Here is a 15,870-nt window from a genome sequence, read left to right as displayed (position 1 = left end):
ATTGTGCATGTACTGGCTTCAGAACGGTACAGAGTAATCGTGTCTGTCAATCGAGTTTTCACATACAGTAGATTTATTTTGTTCAGGCAAGGCAATCATGAATTCAATACATTCAGTATTAAAAAATGATACCTTTGCACGCCAACAGCGCAGTTAGGCAAATGACAAACATTTTGCTTAATCTATATATTAAAAGACATCTAAGGAATCTGCCACCTGGGCGACTGCCCTAAATGCAGATCAGGACTGATTGATTGATTGATTGATTGATTGATTGATTGATTGATTGATTGATTGATTGATTGATTGATTGATTGATTGATTGATTGAGTTTACTAAAAACAGGGCTGATTTGCTTCATTTTTATTCTATTCTCTCCGGAATTACCTGCTGGTGAATCATGAGATATGGATAGGTCTCTCAGTTCAGCCAACTTTGAGTAATCATAAAATCAAGTCATTAAGTGATCATTCCAATGACTGCAGGTAAAGGCTTAACCTAACCCGAAATACATTCTGTACTTAGCGGGTTGCTAAACGACTAACACTTTCATTAACATTCTGATATATTTTATTTTCATCCTTAGTAATGTTATTGCATGCAGACATGTTTGATTACCACCTGTCAAGCCAGAGAGTATACACTTCCTCTGATCATGGATGAATACTATTCCCTGCTAGATACTCTTTGATTCTCTAACCTTTCCTAGCTTCCAAATATATTCAATTTACATGCTGCTAAGAGAAAAAAATTACGTACAGCTCAGACATTATCTTGGAAAACCTACTGAAGAATAACCTAGCTACACGAGAAAGTAAAGGTCACGTATATCTTTAAAAAGTTCTCTGCCTGGCAAAAGAAAAAAAACAAACGGTCCTTCGAGACTAACCCATGAGCTCACAAGACAACCTTTATATATAGAAGAACTGTGATTAAAAATACCATTGCTTTCTACGACACAATACCAAGCTTAACATCAAGAACTGCAGGATAAAAAAGCAAATATATGGATAGATTTTTACCAAAGAGATGGCATGACGACATCAGAATGGATGAATTCTGACTATGAACTGCAGCATACCATAACACGCTTCTTATTAAATGTTCCTAAAGCCATTGAAGAGTGCAGGAAAAGCAATAGGACTACGACAGGCATATCAAGACGAGTTATCTGACCTAACAAATGCTGCAGAGCAGCTAAATTTTGTGATGAGCCACCACGGCTTCCCAAATGGTTTACCTCACTGAAGTAGTTCTTTTCGATTTACATGGAGTGGACTTTTGTGGTCAATACAATCATTCATTTTTAATCCACTGTTTATGGAGCAAGTAAAAGTTTCCTTCAATCAGTTTTTGAACTCTGAAATTACCATTTTGTGAAATGTAAATAAGGTCTCCTACAGGTCATCTTTCTTTTTCACTATCGAAAGATAAACTTTCCATCATTCAACTGCAGCAGACAAGGTTTTCTTTTAACATGCAAACTAGATGTTGTATGGCACTGTCATTGTCCAGCTCCATGGTTGAACACTCAGCAATCTAGCTTTTGGTCCTCGGGACCCTGGGTTTGATTCGTGGCCAGGAAGAGAGATTACTATCTTGAACTTATTATTTTTAAGATTAAGACAGTTAATTCGCTTGGCTGAGGGACTGGGCATTTTTGCCATCTTTATTCCTATAACTCACACACTACACCTACACACAACACTACTCTCCACCTCACTAAAAGACAGTTTTCCATACATGCAGTCACCACCCACCTTCACTGGAGGGTCTGTCTTACAAGGGCTGCACCAGGCTAGAATCAGCCACATGAAATAATTATAAAAATATCAATAACATTGTGCTTTCCTAACTTTGAAGTGAAGTGGATTCCTTGAAAGTGGTAGGAATCCTTATTGTATTCAAATAATGATAATTTACCCTTGAATGATCTCTCATATCTAGTAGTAGCCTACTGGGTTACCAGTATACATGAAAACTATGAATCTTAAGGACTGATAAAAAATAATGAACCCAGCTAATATTGTCAATACTACACCAAAAGTGTCAAAAACTAAACCACTGAACTATTTAACTTGATAAGATTTCCTACAGGTATAGGTCTCACAATCCACTGAGATATACTTTTATAAACACTCTGACTTACCAAACTGCCTTCTGACTTCCTGGTGTAGTACACCCATACAGTAGCATGTGATGAGCTGTAGACATTGTGGCATTGGGTTCAAAACCAACTGAAATGAAAATGTGAATTCATGACAAGAAAGAGGTGCAATGCATTACTCAGTTTATGAAAAACGAAAATGTCTTTTAAGACAGAAAAAGTTTATTCACCTATATAATAGCCCTTGCTGGGATCAACTTTAATGGGTGTGCATAAGTAGAGCTCCGGCTGGAAAGAGAAAGAAGAAAAATATTAAATAAAAGAATAACTTTCAGCATACATACATTACATACATATAGTGACAACATTTGAAATAAGAACCAGCTACACCACGTTTTTCCTATCGGCGATACGACAGCCACCTCCCGAATTCAATGCACAGGAGGTTCGTGTGTTTCTCTCCTTGTTAGTGAATGAGCGAGCTATCGCCTAACGAAAGACGTGTTTGTAAGTTATGTGCTGTTCTGTCTTGGGTAGTATATCTCGAAGTGTATTATGAGTTATGACCCTATATACCTGTAATGGGTTTTTTTTTCTGTTGCACCAACACAGATATTTCTTATGGCAATGATAGAATAGGGAAAGGGCCAGGAGTGGGAAGGAAGCTGCGGCGGCCTTAACTGAGGTACAGTCCCAGCCCTAGCATTTCCCTGGTGTGAAAATGGGAAACCACCATGTTCGGGACTGCCAACAGTGGGGTTCGAACGCACTATCTCCCGAATGCAACCTCACATCTACGTGACACTAACTGCATGGCCACCTTGCTTGTAAGTATGCTGTACTACAAAACAACATGTGTTTATTTATGATTCATACATGCTAACTTAGTCAGTCTATCAAGTCCAAACAAGATGTCAAGAAAGATTCCTGGGTGTAAAAGTTCCAGCTCACACAACAATCCATGTTCATTACAATAAATTTCAGTCTTTGGGAATTGTTCAGCTTCAGAAACCAAATGAACAGCATAGTGTCTCCCTGAAGAATAAGCAGATGACATTATGACGCGTATACAAGTAAAATTCCCCACACCCTGGAAGAAATAGGGGGCGGTGATACGGATACAGGAAACTGGAAGTGAAGTAGGGATGAAATAAAAAAGTTAGTGCTCAACTGTAGAAGTATTGCAAAGAAAGGAATAGAATTGAGTAATTTAATAGATATACACTTACCAGATATTGTAATAGGAGTTGAATCTTGGCTGAGAAATGATATAATGGATGCAGAACTACACTGGAGTGTGTACTGTAGAGATAGGATAGGAATGGTAGGAGGGGGAGTATTCATTCTGGTAATAATAATAATAATTTTGTGTGGCTATTTCTAGCTGGGTGCAGCCCTTTCAAGGCAGACCCTCCGATGAGGGTGGGTGGCATCTGCCATGTGTAGGTAACTGCGAGTTATTATGATGGAGTATAGTGTTATGTGTGGTGTGTGAGTTGCAGGGATGTTGGGGACAGCACAAACACCCATCCCCCGAGCCATTGGAATTAACCAATGAAGGTTAAAATACCTGGCCTGACCGGGAATCGAACCCGGGACCCTCTGAACCGAAGACCACTATGCTGACCATTCAGCCAACGACTCGGACATTCATTCTGGTGAAAGAAGAATCTGTAAGCTACAAAAAAGTTAAAGATGACAAACACGAAATTCTACGGGTAAGGCTCATCTCTAAAATAATAGGCAACTTGATGTCTTTGGAGTGTACAGACCAGGAAAGGGTAGTGCTCACGCTGATTCGGAATTACTTTATAAGATAATCAGCTATGTGGGAAACGATATTGAAAGGAACGTGACAGTAGCAGGTGATCTTTTTTTTTTTTTTTTTTTTTTTGCTAGTTGCTTTACGTCGCATCGACACAGATAGGTCTTATGGCGACGATGGGACAGGGAAGGGCTAGGAGTGGGAAGGAAGCGGCCGTGGCCTTAATTAAGGTACAGCCCCAGCATTTGCCTGGTGTGAAAATGGGAAACCACGGAAAACCATTTTCAGGGCTGCCGACAGTTGGGTTCGAACCTACTATCTCCCGAATACTGGATACTGGCCGCACTTAAGCGACTGCAGCTATCAAGCTCGGTGCAGGTGATCTCAATTTACCAAATGTCAATTGGGAAGGTAATGCGAACAACAGGAAGCATGACCAAAAACTGGCAAATTAATATGGGAAGGGCAGCTGATTCAGAAAGTGATGGAACCAACTAGAGGGAAGATTATTCTGGATGTGGTGCTGGTAAAACCAGTTGAGCTCTATAGAGAAATTGAAGTAATAGATGGTATTTAGTGATCACAAAGCTGTTTTTGTCATAGTTAAAAATAAATGTGAATGAAAGGAATGTATTAAAATTAGGACTATTAGGCAGTACCATATGGCTGATAAAAACAGGCATGAGGGAGTTTGAAAAAAAAAAAAAAAAAAGAACTATGACCAGTGGAAAATGGTAAATAAAAATGTAAATAGACTATGGGATGGGTTTAAAGCAATAGATAAGGTATGTGAAAATAGGTTTGTACCTTTAAAGGTGTGGTAAAGGAATGGTATGGTAAAGGAATGGTAAAGATCCACCATATTATAACAGAGAAGTAAAGAGACTAAGAAGGAGGTGCAGACTGGAAAGAAAGAGAGAATTGGCTGTGGAAGTAAGGAGAAATTGAATGAATTTACTAGGAAATTGAATCTAGCAAAGAAGTCAGCTAAGGATAAGATGATTGCAAGCAGAATTGGCAGTCATACACATTTTAGTGGAAAATGGAAGAGTATGTATAGGTACTTTAAGGCAGAAACAGGTTTCAAGAAGGACATTCCAGGAATCATTAATGAACAAGGGGAGTGTGTATGCAAGGATCATCAAAAGGCAGAAGTATTGAGTCAGCAGTATGTAAAGATTGTTGGTTACAAGAATAATGTCCAGATAGAGGAGCTGACAAATACTAAAGAAGTATTAAAGTTTACCTGTGATAACAGTGACATGTACAGTAGAATACAAAAGTTGAAAACTAGAAAAGCAGCCGGAATTGATAAGGTTTCGGGGGATATACTAAAGACAATAGGTTGGGATATATAGTAGTACCATATCTGAAGTACCTTGATTATTGTTTACATGAAGGAGCTGTACCAAATGAAGGGAGAGTTGCTATAGTAGACCCTGTGTATAAAGGAAAGGGTGATAGACATAAAGCTGAAAATTACAGGCCAGTAAGGTTGACATGCACTGTATGTAAGCTATGGGAAAGCATTCTTTCTGATTATATTAGACATGTTTGCAAAATTAATAACTGGTTTGATAGAAGGCAGTTTGGGTTTAAGAAAGGTTATTCCATTGAAGCTCAACTTGTAGGATTCCAGCAAGATATAGCAGATACCTTGGATTCAGGAAGTCAAATGAACTGTATCGCAATTGACCTGTCTAAGGCATTTGATAGGGTAGATCAAGGGAGATTGCTGGCAAAAATGAGTGCAATTGGACTAGACAAAAGAGTGACTGAATGGGTGGCTATATTTCTAGAAAATAGATGATGATGATGCTTGTTGTTTTAAGGGGCCTAACATCGAAGGTCATCGGCCCCTAGAAAATAGAACTCAGTGAATTAGAGTAGGCAAAGCTTTATCTGATGCTGTAATTATTAATACAAGATGGCGTCAGCGAAGGATGTAAGTGAAGATAGCTCCCGGTTCTCTTGCGAAATAATCGGGAATAAATGTGGTGTAAACAAGAAGCGAGTGAAGAATGGTATCCAGTGTGAAAAGTGTTTAATTTGGTACCATTTTGAGTGTATATGTAGTGCTGGTTTTGCTGAAAATAAAGCTGTGGCGAGAGCAATTTGAATAGCGGTAACAAACCTAGGCCTACAACGGTCAACGAATCGCTGGCGTCTCATTACTTGGAGGATAGAGGTAATGATAATGTACTTGTAATTCTCTCTTTATTGCAACAGGATTTACAAGCATTAAAAGCGGAGAATGAGATTTTAAAGGAAAAGGTACGTTTACTGGAATCGAAAGTACCGGTTCCAGTAAACACTCAGAACACAGGTGGCTCCGAGAATTCTAGCGCGTGGTGTCAAGTTGCTTCAGATTCTAGGAGGAAAAGTGTACAGTTTAATAAGGACAACTTTGTAATTGACACAAAAAATAGATTTTCATCCCTGAGGGAAGTAAGCGATACGCAAGGTATCCGTATAGGAAGCAGTCAAACGTATAGCGCAAAATCCGTTACGAGAAGCGGCAAGGTTAGGCCTAAAATCCCACACAGTGCACCGGCGAAAGTATCGAACGTTCTTATATTTGGTGATAGCCAGGCGAGGGGAATTGCGGAGAAAATGGTCAATGAAGATATTGCAGCATCGGCAGTCATCTATCCTGGGGCCCAATTAAGAAGGTATTGGAAAACACGGAGCAGGCGGCAAGAAATCTCGGAAGTCGTGATGCAGTAGTGATCATCGGCGGGACGAACGACGTAGCTCACAACGACGCTAAGAATGTTATTTCGGAACTTAAATGTACACTAGGTAAGCTGACTCACGCTAACATTTTTGTAGTGAACGTGCCCCACAGGCATGATTTGATTAGAGACTCGTGTGTGAACACTGAAGTGGACAAAGTTAATACAGATATGGTTAAAATTTGTAAACATTTTCGTAATACACAGGTAATTGATAGCAGCAGTTTCGAGAGACACTGTTACACAAAGTATGGCCTTCATCTAAACAATTCAGGTAAACGAAAGATAGGAAATATTGTTCTAGATTTTATTAATCATAAGATATGTACTGTAAAAAAGGCAACTCCCTTGAGTTATAATACTGACCAGGAAAACTAGTAGAAAGAGCCAGCTGTACTTCAAGCTGGCTCAGCCAACTAGTAAATGAAACTCAGGAAAGTAAGGAATTTCAAGTTACCCAATTGCAACAGTCAATTTTTAGGGAGGAAGGGGGTCTGAGATTGCTCTTGGTAAACTGTCAGAGTGTAGTAAATAAACAATTAAAATTCAGTACATTGATGGAATCTTATGAGACTGATGTGGTGATAGGAGTGGAATCGTGGTTGAGAGAAGGGGTGGGTAATAGAGAAGTATTTCCAGAAGGGTACACAGTCTATCGTAGAGACCGAGGAGATAAAAAGGGAGGGGGGCTGTTTATTCTGGTGAAGGAAACATATTGTTCACACGAATGGTTTACCGATGAAAGGGATGAAATATTAGGGATAAAATTAATTTGTGATAATATGAAGGAGGTGGGAATTATAGGAACATACAGGCCAGGAAGAGAGGAAAGAGACATGGAAATATTTGAGAAAATAATAGATTATACTCATAAAAACAATAATAATGATGTGGTAATAATTGGGGGAGATCTAAACTTGCCTGAGGTTGAATGGAATGGAGCTGCAAGTGAAGCCCATGAACAGAAACTGGTAAATAAGTTAATTTGGGAGGGAGGATTTACACAAGTAGTACAAGAACCAACTCGTCTCAATAACTTACTAGATGTATTCTTGGTTAAACCACGGGAAATTGTTGATAAAACTGAGGTAATTGAAGGAATAGGTGACCATAAGGCTGTAATAATGGATGTAGGACTGGTACCAAAAAGGCTTAATAAGAGGGTCACACAAGACAAGAAATTGTACAGAAAAACTAAAGTTGATGAATTTGGGACTTACCTTAAATCACAAATCAGTTGTTGGATAAGTGAAGGGAGTAATGTGGATACACTTTGGGCTAAATTCAAAGGAATCGTTTGGGAAGGAGAGAACAGATTTGTACCTGTTAAGAAGGGTAAAATGACCTCAGACCCTGTTTATTATACAAGGGAAATAAGAAAATTAAAAAGAAAATGTAGAATAGTAAACAGGAAAATCAAAGAAGGTAGGGAGAGTAGAGAAAGTAGAAAACAGCTAATGAGGGAACTGAATAGAGTGAAAAAGGAAGCAAAAGAGAATTATATGAATGGCATTCTTCAAGAGCGTAATGACCACAAAGGGAAATGGAAAAAAGCTGTATTCATATATCAGGAATCAAAAAGGAAATGGAATCCAAATACCTATAATGGTGGGAGAAGGGGGTGAACACTATTTAACAGATACTGAGAAAGCAAACCTCTTTAGTAGGGAATTTAGAGATTCAGTAGATGATTGTCAGGAGTTGGATACCGAAACAGAAGTTACAGAGGGACAGACACAGAGGGAAACAAGAAGCTTCTCGTTCACAAATGTATTTTCAGAGAAATCCAACTGCTTCAGCAAGGAAAAGCAGCAGGAAGTGATCAAATTACTGGGGAGGTGATAAAGACAATGGGGTGGTACATAGTGCCTTATTTAAAATTTCTCTTTGACTATGTCATAAATAATAGTGTAATACCAAAGGAATGGAAAGAATCTATAATAATACCAATTTATAAAGGAAAGGGTGATAAAAGGAAACCAGAGAACTACAGACCAATCAGCCTGACCAGTATAGTTTGTAAAATACTGGAGAGTTTAATATCAAAGTACATCAGAGGGATATGTGGTGATAAAAATTGGTTCATGAGGAGCCAGTATGGATTTAGAAAGAAATATTCTTGTGAGGCATAACTGGTGGGATTTCAGCAGGACATATCAGATCAATTGGATTCAGGAGGCCAGTTAGATTGCATAGCCATAGATCTTTCCAAAGCCTTTGATAGAGTGGAACATGGAATATTATTAAAGAAATTGGAGGGAATAGGATTGGACGTAAGGGTTACACGTTGGGTAAAAACATTTCTAAATTCAAGGGTTCAGAAAGTCAAAGTAGGAATTAACGTATCGCAGGAAGAGAAATTTTGGAAGGGAATTGCACAGGGTAGTATAATCGGTCCGTTACTTTTCTTAATATACGTAAATGATTTAGGGAACAATATAACATCAAAAATAAGATTGTATGCAGATGACATAATTGTTTACAGGGAAATAAATACCATTGAGGATTGTTCAGAATTACAAAGGGACCTTGAGAGTATCCAACAATGGGTTAAAGAGAATAACATGAAAGTTAATGGAGGCAAATCAACTGTTACAACATTTACAAACAGGAGTTTTAAAACTGAATTTGAATATACTTTGGATGGGGTAGTTATCCCAAAAGGTGGCAAGTGCAAATACTTAGGTGTAAGATTTGAAAGTAATTTGCATTGGAGGGGTCATGTGGATGACATTGTTGGGAAAGCATACAGATTGTTACATGTCATAATGAGGCTACTTAAAGGATGCAACAAAGAATTAAAAGAGAAAAGTTACTTAAGTATGGTTCGTCCATTATTGGAATATGCAAACAGTGTTTGGGATCCTCATCAAGAATACCTAATAAAAGAAATAGATAGTGTGCAGAGGAAAGCAGCAAGATTTGTAACCGGGGATTTCAGGAGAAAGAGTAGTGTATCAGAAATGTTAAAGAAACTAGGGTGGGAAACTTTAAGTAAGAGAAGGGAGAAAACTAGACTTATAGGTTTATATAGAGCCTATACAGGAGAAGCAGCATGGGGAGATATCCGTGAGAGGCTTCAGTTGGAAAATAATTATATCGGCAGGACTGACCACAAATATAAAATTAGAAGGAATTTTAGCAGAAGCGATAGGGGTAAATTTTCATTCATTGGGAAGGGTGTGAAGGAGTGGAACAGTTTACCAGGGGTAGTGTTTGATCCTTTTCCAAAATCTGTACAGGTATTCAAAAAGAGAATAAACAGCAACAGAGAAAATAAATGAAGTGTTAGAGGGTATTCGACCAGTGCAGGTTATTGTAAATTAAAAATGTGTGTAAATAAATTAATTCCATCCCCTGGTCTAAGGAGTTTGGACAGCCAAAGTAGGGGACTGCCTGTAGGGGTGAAGTACAGTGGGGACTTCGAGGGCCCTGGGACCGCTACGGTAGCTGTGAAGGCCCTTCAAGAACTCTGAAAAGTGGTGGTAAAAGGGGCTCTGGTTAAGACGCAGCAGGTCGTTATGCTACATAGGTTCCAGAATGGGTAATGAAAAGAAAAAGTAAATAAATGCAATGTAAATTTTAATCTTATACCAGTTGTACAGTATCATTTGAAGTAATTCCACATACTGTATATGAGATGACTATATTTGTATGTAGTACAGGAGATATTATAAGTAGAATTTTGTAAACAATGTAAATTTATTAAGGATGAGCTATGTGTTTAATAGAAAAAATCGTTAGCGTAAATTATATAATATTGTATTATAGGAAATTTTTATTCTCTTGTTAATTTAATATTTAGTGCTTGACAATAATGTATATTAGTGTACCATTTGCCACCGAGGTAAACACCTCATTTGCAAATAAAGAGATTTTAATTTTTGATTTGAGAAATCCTTCAAGACAGTATTATTGGACCTTATGTTTCCTTATATATATCAATGATATGTGTAAAGAAGTGATATCAGAGATAAGGCTTTTTGCAGATGATGTTATTCTGTACAGGGTAAAAAATAAGTTACACGTTTGTAAGCAACTGCAAAATGACCTTGATAATGTTGTAAGATGGACAGTAGGCAATGGTTTGATGATAAACAGGCTTAATATTCAGGTTGTGAGTTTCACAAATAGGAAAAGTCCACTGAGTTTTACCTAATTACTGCTTTGATGGGGTGAAAGTTCCTTTTGGGGATGTTTAAAGAAGGAAAGATCTTCATGGGGATAATCACATAAATGGGACTGTAAATGAAGCAAACAGATCTCTGCACATGGTTATGAGGGTATTTAGGGGTTGTAGTAAGGATGTAAAGGAGAGGGCAGATAAGTCTCTGATAAGACCCCAACTAGAGTATGGTTCCAGTGTATGGGAGCATCACCAGGATTATTTGATGAAGAATTGGAAAAAATCCAAGGAAAAGCACCTCGATTTGTTCTGGGTGATTTCTGACAAAAGACTTGGGAGAAAGAAGACTAGCTGCTCGACTAAGTGGTATGTTACATGTAAAAACTCTCAAATGAATAGTCTACTGAATAGGAGGAAAGCAAATCAATATCTGTATTATTTTATAAGTGGTATGTTCCGACCTGTCAGTGGAGAGATGGCGTGGAATGACATCAGTAGATTTTTTTTTTTTGCTAGGGGCTTTACGTCGCACCGACACAGATAGGTCTTACGGCGACGATACATCAGTAGATGAATAAGTTTGAGTGGTGTCTTTAAAGTAGAAAAGATCACAATATGAAGAAAAAGCTGGAATTCATGAGAACAAATTGGGGCAAATATTCGTTTATAGGAAGGGTAGTTAGGGATTGGAATAACTTACGAACGGAGATATTCAATAAATTTCCAATTTCTTTGCAATCGTTTAAGAAAAGGCTAGGAAAACAACAGACAAGGAATCTGCCACCTGGGTGACTGCCCTAAATGCAAATCAGGATTGATTGATTGATTGAAAATATTCACCAGGAAGTTGATAACATTACGCTCCTAGCGAGTGATGTAGTTTCTTAAAGAGGTGTCAAAAATGTGCATACAATAAAGGTGGTCAGTCTCAGCATCTCCTTGCACAAAGTAGGTAAGAACAAACTTCTTACAACAGGTAGTTAAAAGATACTGTTGAATGGTTGCATCGCTGCACTGTGCCGACACACAGCATCGACTGTCTCGTTCGTCGATAGGAAAAATATTGTTTAGCTGGTTCTCAGTTCGAATGTTCTCACTGTACATTCATACCTACATTTCTGCATACTAGGTACAAATTTATATACCTTGCTTCAACATTTGTTGGCGAAAAGTGAAACCGTCTGACGAACAAAACTAAAATAGATAAAAATTCTTTGTGCGGTGATTATTTCTGGGTTTAACGGTATACAGCTGGCCTTCTGAGCCCAACTTGGCAGATTCGGTCCTGACTCAGTCCGGTGGTACCGTATATGAAATGCTCAGATAGCCTCATGTCGGTTAGATTTGCTGGTATGTGAAAGAACTCCTGCGGGACAAAATTCCGGCACATCGGCTTCTCCAAAAATCATATGAATGTAGTTAGTGGGACGTAAAATGAATAGCATTATTAGGATCCCAGTAGTGTTGCTGTAAATACATTTTGGCATAAATATCGGTATCTTATGGCTGAGGGTCATCTGAAAATTTGCGTTACGAAATTACCGTCACAAAATGTGTGACTGAAGTGTAACCTAGCAACCTGGATGGATGGCCAGACTTGGACCAGACAATGTTACCTAGCAACCGTGCAGGCTATGTCTTATGGCTGTAATTATATAGCAGCCGTTGATGGTTAATGACCGAGAGACATAATTTATGATCATTTGATTTTCGCAAAGGGTAAAGTTGTTTAATTTTTATTTTGAATCTTTAGCCTACCATGCTGTGTTTGTTAAGAAGAGAGTCGTATTTTCCTATGTCGACTTAGTTAACGTAACTACTATGACTTAAAAGAGGCTAAATATGTGCCAAAAAAAAAAGAAGAAGAGGAAGTGGCTACGATTTTTGTTTCGAAGAATGATAGAAAAAAAAGTTTGGTACTGGCCATTAAGACAGCTGCATTGGTAACTTACGATTACTGCCAGCGGGTGTAGAGCGGGGATCGTCTTTCGGTGAGTCAGTGTATTGTTTTTTAAAAATATGTATTATGTTGACATAAATAAAAATATCGTACGTTTATATTTTCAGCTAGAACAGTCGAGTTTGTCAGAACCGGTATGGCAATACAGGCCATTCCAAGTGGGCAGCCCCGGACTCTCAAAGCTGCAAGTGAGTGGGAAAAAGACTGACGGGAGTAAGGTGTATGAACACCTTCTAAGAGACAAAGAATTTAAGAATTACAAAATTCATCCTTTAATAAAGCTGTCCTTTTCTCTGTATTTAGGACGATACCTAACATTTCTTTGATTCCGTCAACTTCATGATGTAAGGGAAGATTGTTTGAGTAGAGTGAATGCATAACCAGTGCCGGATTAAACCCTATAGGCAGTTGAGCTTTTCGGGGCCCCCTCGACAAATATTTCATATGATTTATTATTTAATTCCATCACCAAATGTTAATGAAATAGCTAACAAAGCCAAACATTATTAAATAATTAAGTTTATGTTACATTCCAGTTACTTTTGAGGAAAACAGTATTACATAATATCAACATGGTTAAGCGATATAGCCTAATACAGTAGAACAGAAAAGAACACGTTAAATCTAAACAAACTAACATCACTTTAAACATTATTTTTCCTTACTTCTTTGGGGGATTTTTTGAGCTGTCATATTCAGTAGAAATAATGGCAAGAAAATTTAGTCGCTTTTGTACCAATGAATGTCGATGACAACCCCGAACTACCGGTAGTTTTAATTTTAAAATGTCCGTTCAGAAGAAGCATTTGCTATGATGAGACTCCTATAAATCCTCAATACTGCCATACCATTCAGAAATAATGATTACACTTTGTTTCAAAAAGTAAGGTTGTATGACACCGAAGGAAATTTGGACTGGTCGTTAGGGACATCCTTATGTGTCAAGTATGGTAATAAGTGTCGAGGTGCAAAATTCTTACCGGTACTCTTCATAACTATAGTTCATGAACTGTATCAAAGACAAGTGTTATTCGCACAACAATAATTTTAAAGGAATTGAGTTCGCCATTGTAATTCAAAAACTACTCGCAAATTTGTTCGTAAACTTATCCGAAGTTCACACAGCCACATAATTTACAATATAATAAAAAACAACCCCATGGTACTACAGCCCTGAAGGGCCTTCGCCCACCAAGTGACCGCTGCTCAGCCCGAAGGCCTGCAGAAATTTACAATATAGGGTCTAAAATTTGATCCGCTGTCTTTGGGACCCCTAGCAGCGCGAGGCCCACATGCGGCAAGCCTAATTTCACTCTGTGTATCACAAAACATCGAAACAGAACAAATTTACTTCCCCTAATTTGGTTATAAGGAATATCTGCGCCAAATGATATCCTTCTAGCATTGTGGGAAGTGTGGGATTTAGTGACATTGTGTTTAGAGTATTTACCCCTATTTCACCCCCCCCCCTCCTTTTTCACTAAGCATCGGAATAAAACATCTTTACTTTTTATAATCACCTTCGTGAGAAGTGTGAGAATTAGTGATAAGTCAGTCAGAACTTCGTCTTGTGGCCTTGTGGCCATGTAAGTTACGGCGTGAAGTCTATATGGTCTGATACAATGGTTAACCGGTTCAAATCCCGTTGGTTGAAAACTATTTTACCGTCAGAATGTTGGCTGCCAGATTAGAAGAGGTGGTGGTATACAATTTCTAACCACTAGAATGCATGCCAAAAGCGTGGATTAAATTCCAAACCTCTCCGCAGTGCTCATATGGGGTGAGGGCATGTTGATGGTGATTCGTCCGTCGGATGGAGACGTAACGACTTGAGCACACCCCTTGTTGCTATTCAACAGAAGTAGGCTATGTGGCGGTACCGGGTTTCATCCTCTCTCTTCCTACAATCATATATCGCGTCATTTACTTCATCTCATTAACTCCTTCGACGAGGATGGCGTCAGGAAGGGCATCCGGTTATAAAACTCACTACGATGATTCATCTCACTTCATACCCGACCTCGTAGAGAAACGGGACAAGGGTTGGGCATACATAGGAAGAGACTACAATGAAGTGAAGCTGTTGACCTAAGGAGGTCAGACTGTGAACTAGGGCAGATAACCTATCACAGGAAAAGACTAGAATGAAGTGAAAGTGCTGACCTAGGGATATCAGACTATGCAGTGGCGGCCGGTCAGTACGTGCTACCGGGCTCCAGCACGTAGCTTGGAACTGTAAGGAATATTATTTATGTACAGTACAATTATCCTGGTGCCTTTTCGTTGTTTTGAGTACGATATGAATTTGTGTTTCGTGAAAATCAGGACGAGATCTGTCGAACACCTAGCGCCGTTCTCCCGCGGAACAAGGCTCGTGCTCATGTGAAGTGAGCCCTTGCCTGTAGCCTGAAGGAAGCAATACGCAGGCGCAGCCAAGCTTGCAACACTCCCCCTAGCCGGCGGAGTATACCACAAACCGGGATCAACTTTCACTGATCCCGTTTATAGTTACTTCCTCTTCCGCAAGGGGGTGGAATTACTCGATGTCTCCTGCTACCCGGAGCGCAGCGAGGGATCCAGTCGGCCGTGCTTATGTTGAACGTGGTAAGCGAATCTGCCACTAGAGAGTAGCATCGTCTGGGTTCGAAAGTAAAGCGTAAGTGGAGGCAATCTATCTCACACATGCTTATTAAAATATCCATCTTCCTTTTGTGTCAAAAATAAGGAATTCGTAGGTGAGTCAAAGAATCTTTGACTGACCCTAAATGTTATCCCGCATTACAATGTAATTTACTCTGGTGAAATGAAATAGCGTATGGCTTTTAGTGCCGGAAGTATCCGAGGACATGTTCGACTCGCCAGATGCAGATCTTTTGATTTGACACCCGTAGGCGACCTGCGATGATGAGGATGAAATGATGATGACGACAACACGTACACCCAATGATGGTTAAAATTCCAGACCCTGCCGGGAATCGAACCCGGGATCCCTGTGACCAAAAAGGCCAGCGCGCTAACCATTTAGCCATGGAGCCGGACATTTACTCTGGTAACCTAATAGGGGATGTCTCAATGAATCAGTTGGCAGCTCTTTCAGTTGCTTTGTGCAGTTTTTAATCTCGCGGTTATATTACTGGTGCGTGTTTTTCCTGTCATTGTGTTAGTGCTAAAGTTTAT

At 39.0% G+C, this 15,870-nt stretch overlaps 1 protein-coding gene across 1 annotated transcript in view; it reads right to left on the bottom strand.

The window, feature by feature from the left end:
• Phm (Peptidylglycine-alpha-hydroxylating monooxygenase) overlaps positions 1-15,870 on the bottom strand; it is a 107,372-nt gene that overhangs the window by 25,382 nt on the left and 66,120 nt on the right. The window contains exons 2-3 of the mRNA XM_067157450.2: positions 2,338-2,395; positions 2,150-2,237 (exon numbers count right to left, since the gene is read on the bottom strand). Coding sequence (XP_067013551.2) covers positions 2,150-2,237; positions 2,338-2,395 — 146 coding nt within the window. The remainder of the gene's footprint in view (positions 1-2,149; positions 2,238-2,337; positions 2,396-15,870) is intronic.

Source organism: Anabrus simplex, chromosome 1 (genome assembly GCF_040414725.1).
Source record: "Anabrus simplex isolate iqAnaSimp1 chromosome 1, ASM4041472v1, whole genome shotgun sequence".
Taxonomy (NCBI): Eukaryota; Metazoa; Arthropoda; class Insecta; order Orthoptera; family Tettigoniidae; genus Anabrus; species Anabrus simplex.
This window is presented reverse-complemented; position numbering and strand designations above follow the sequence as displayed.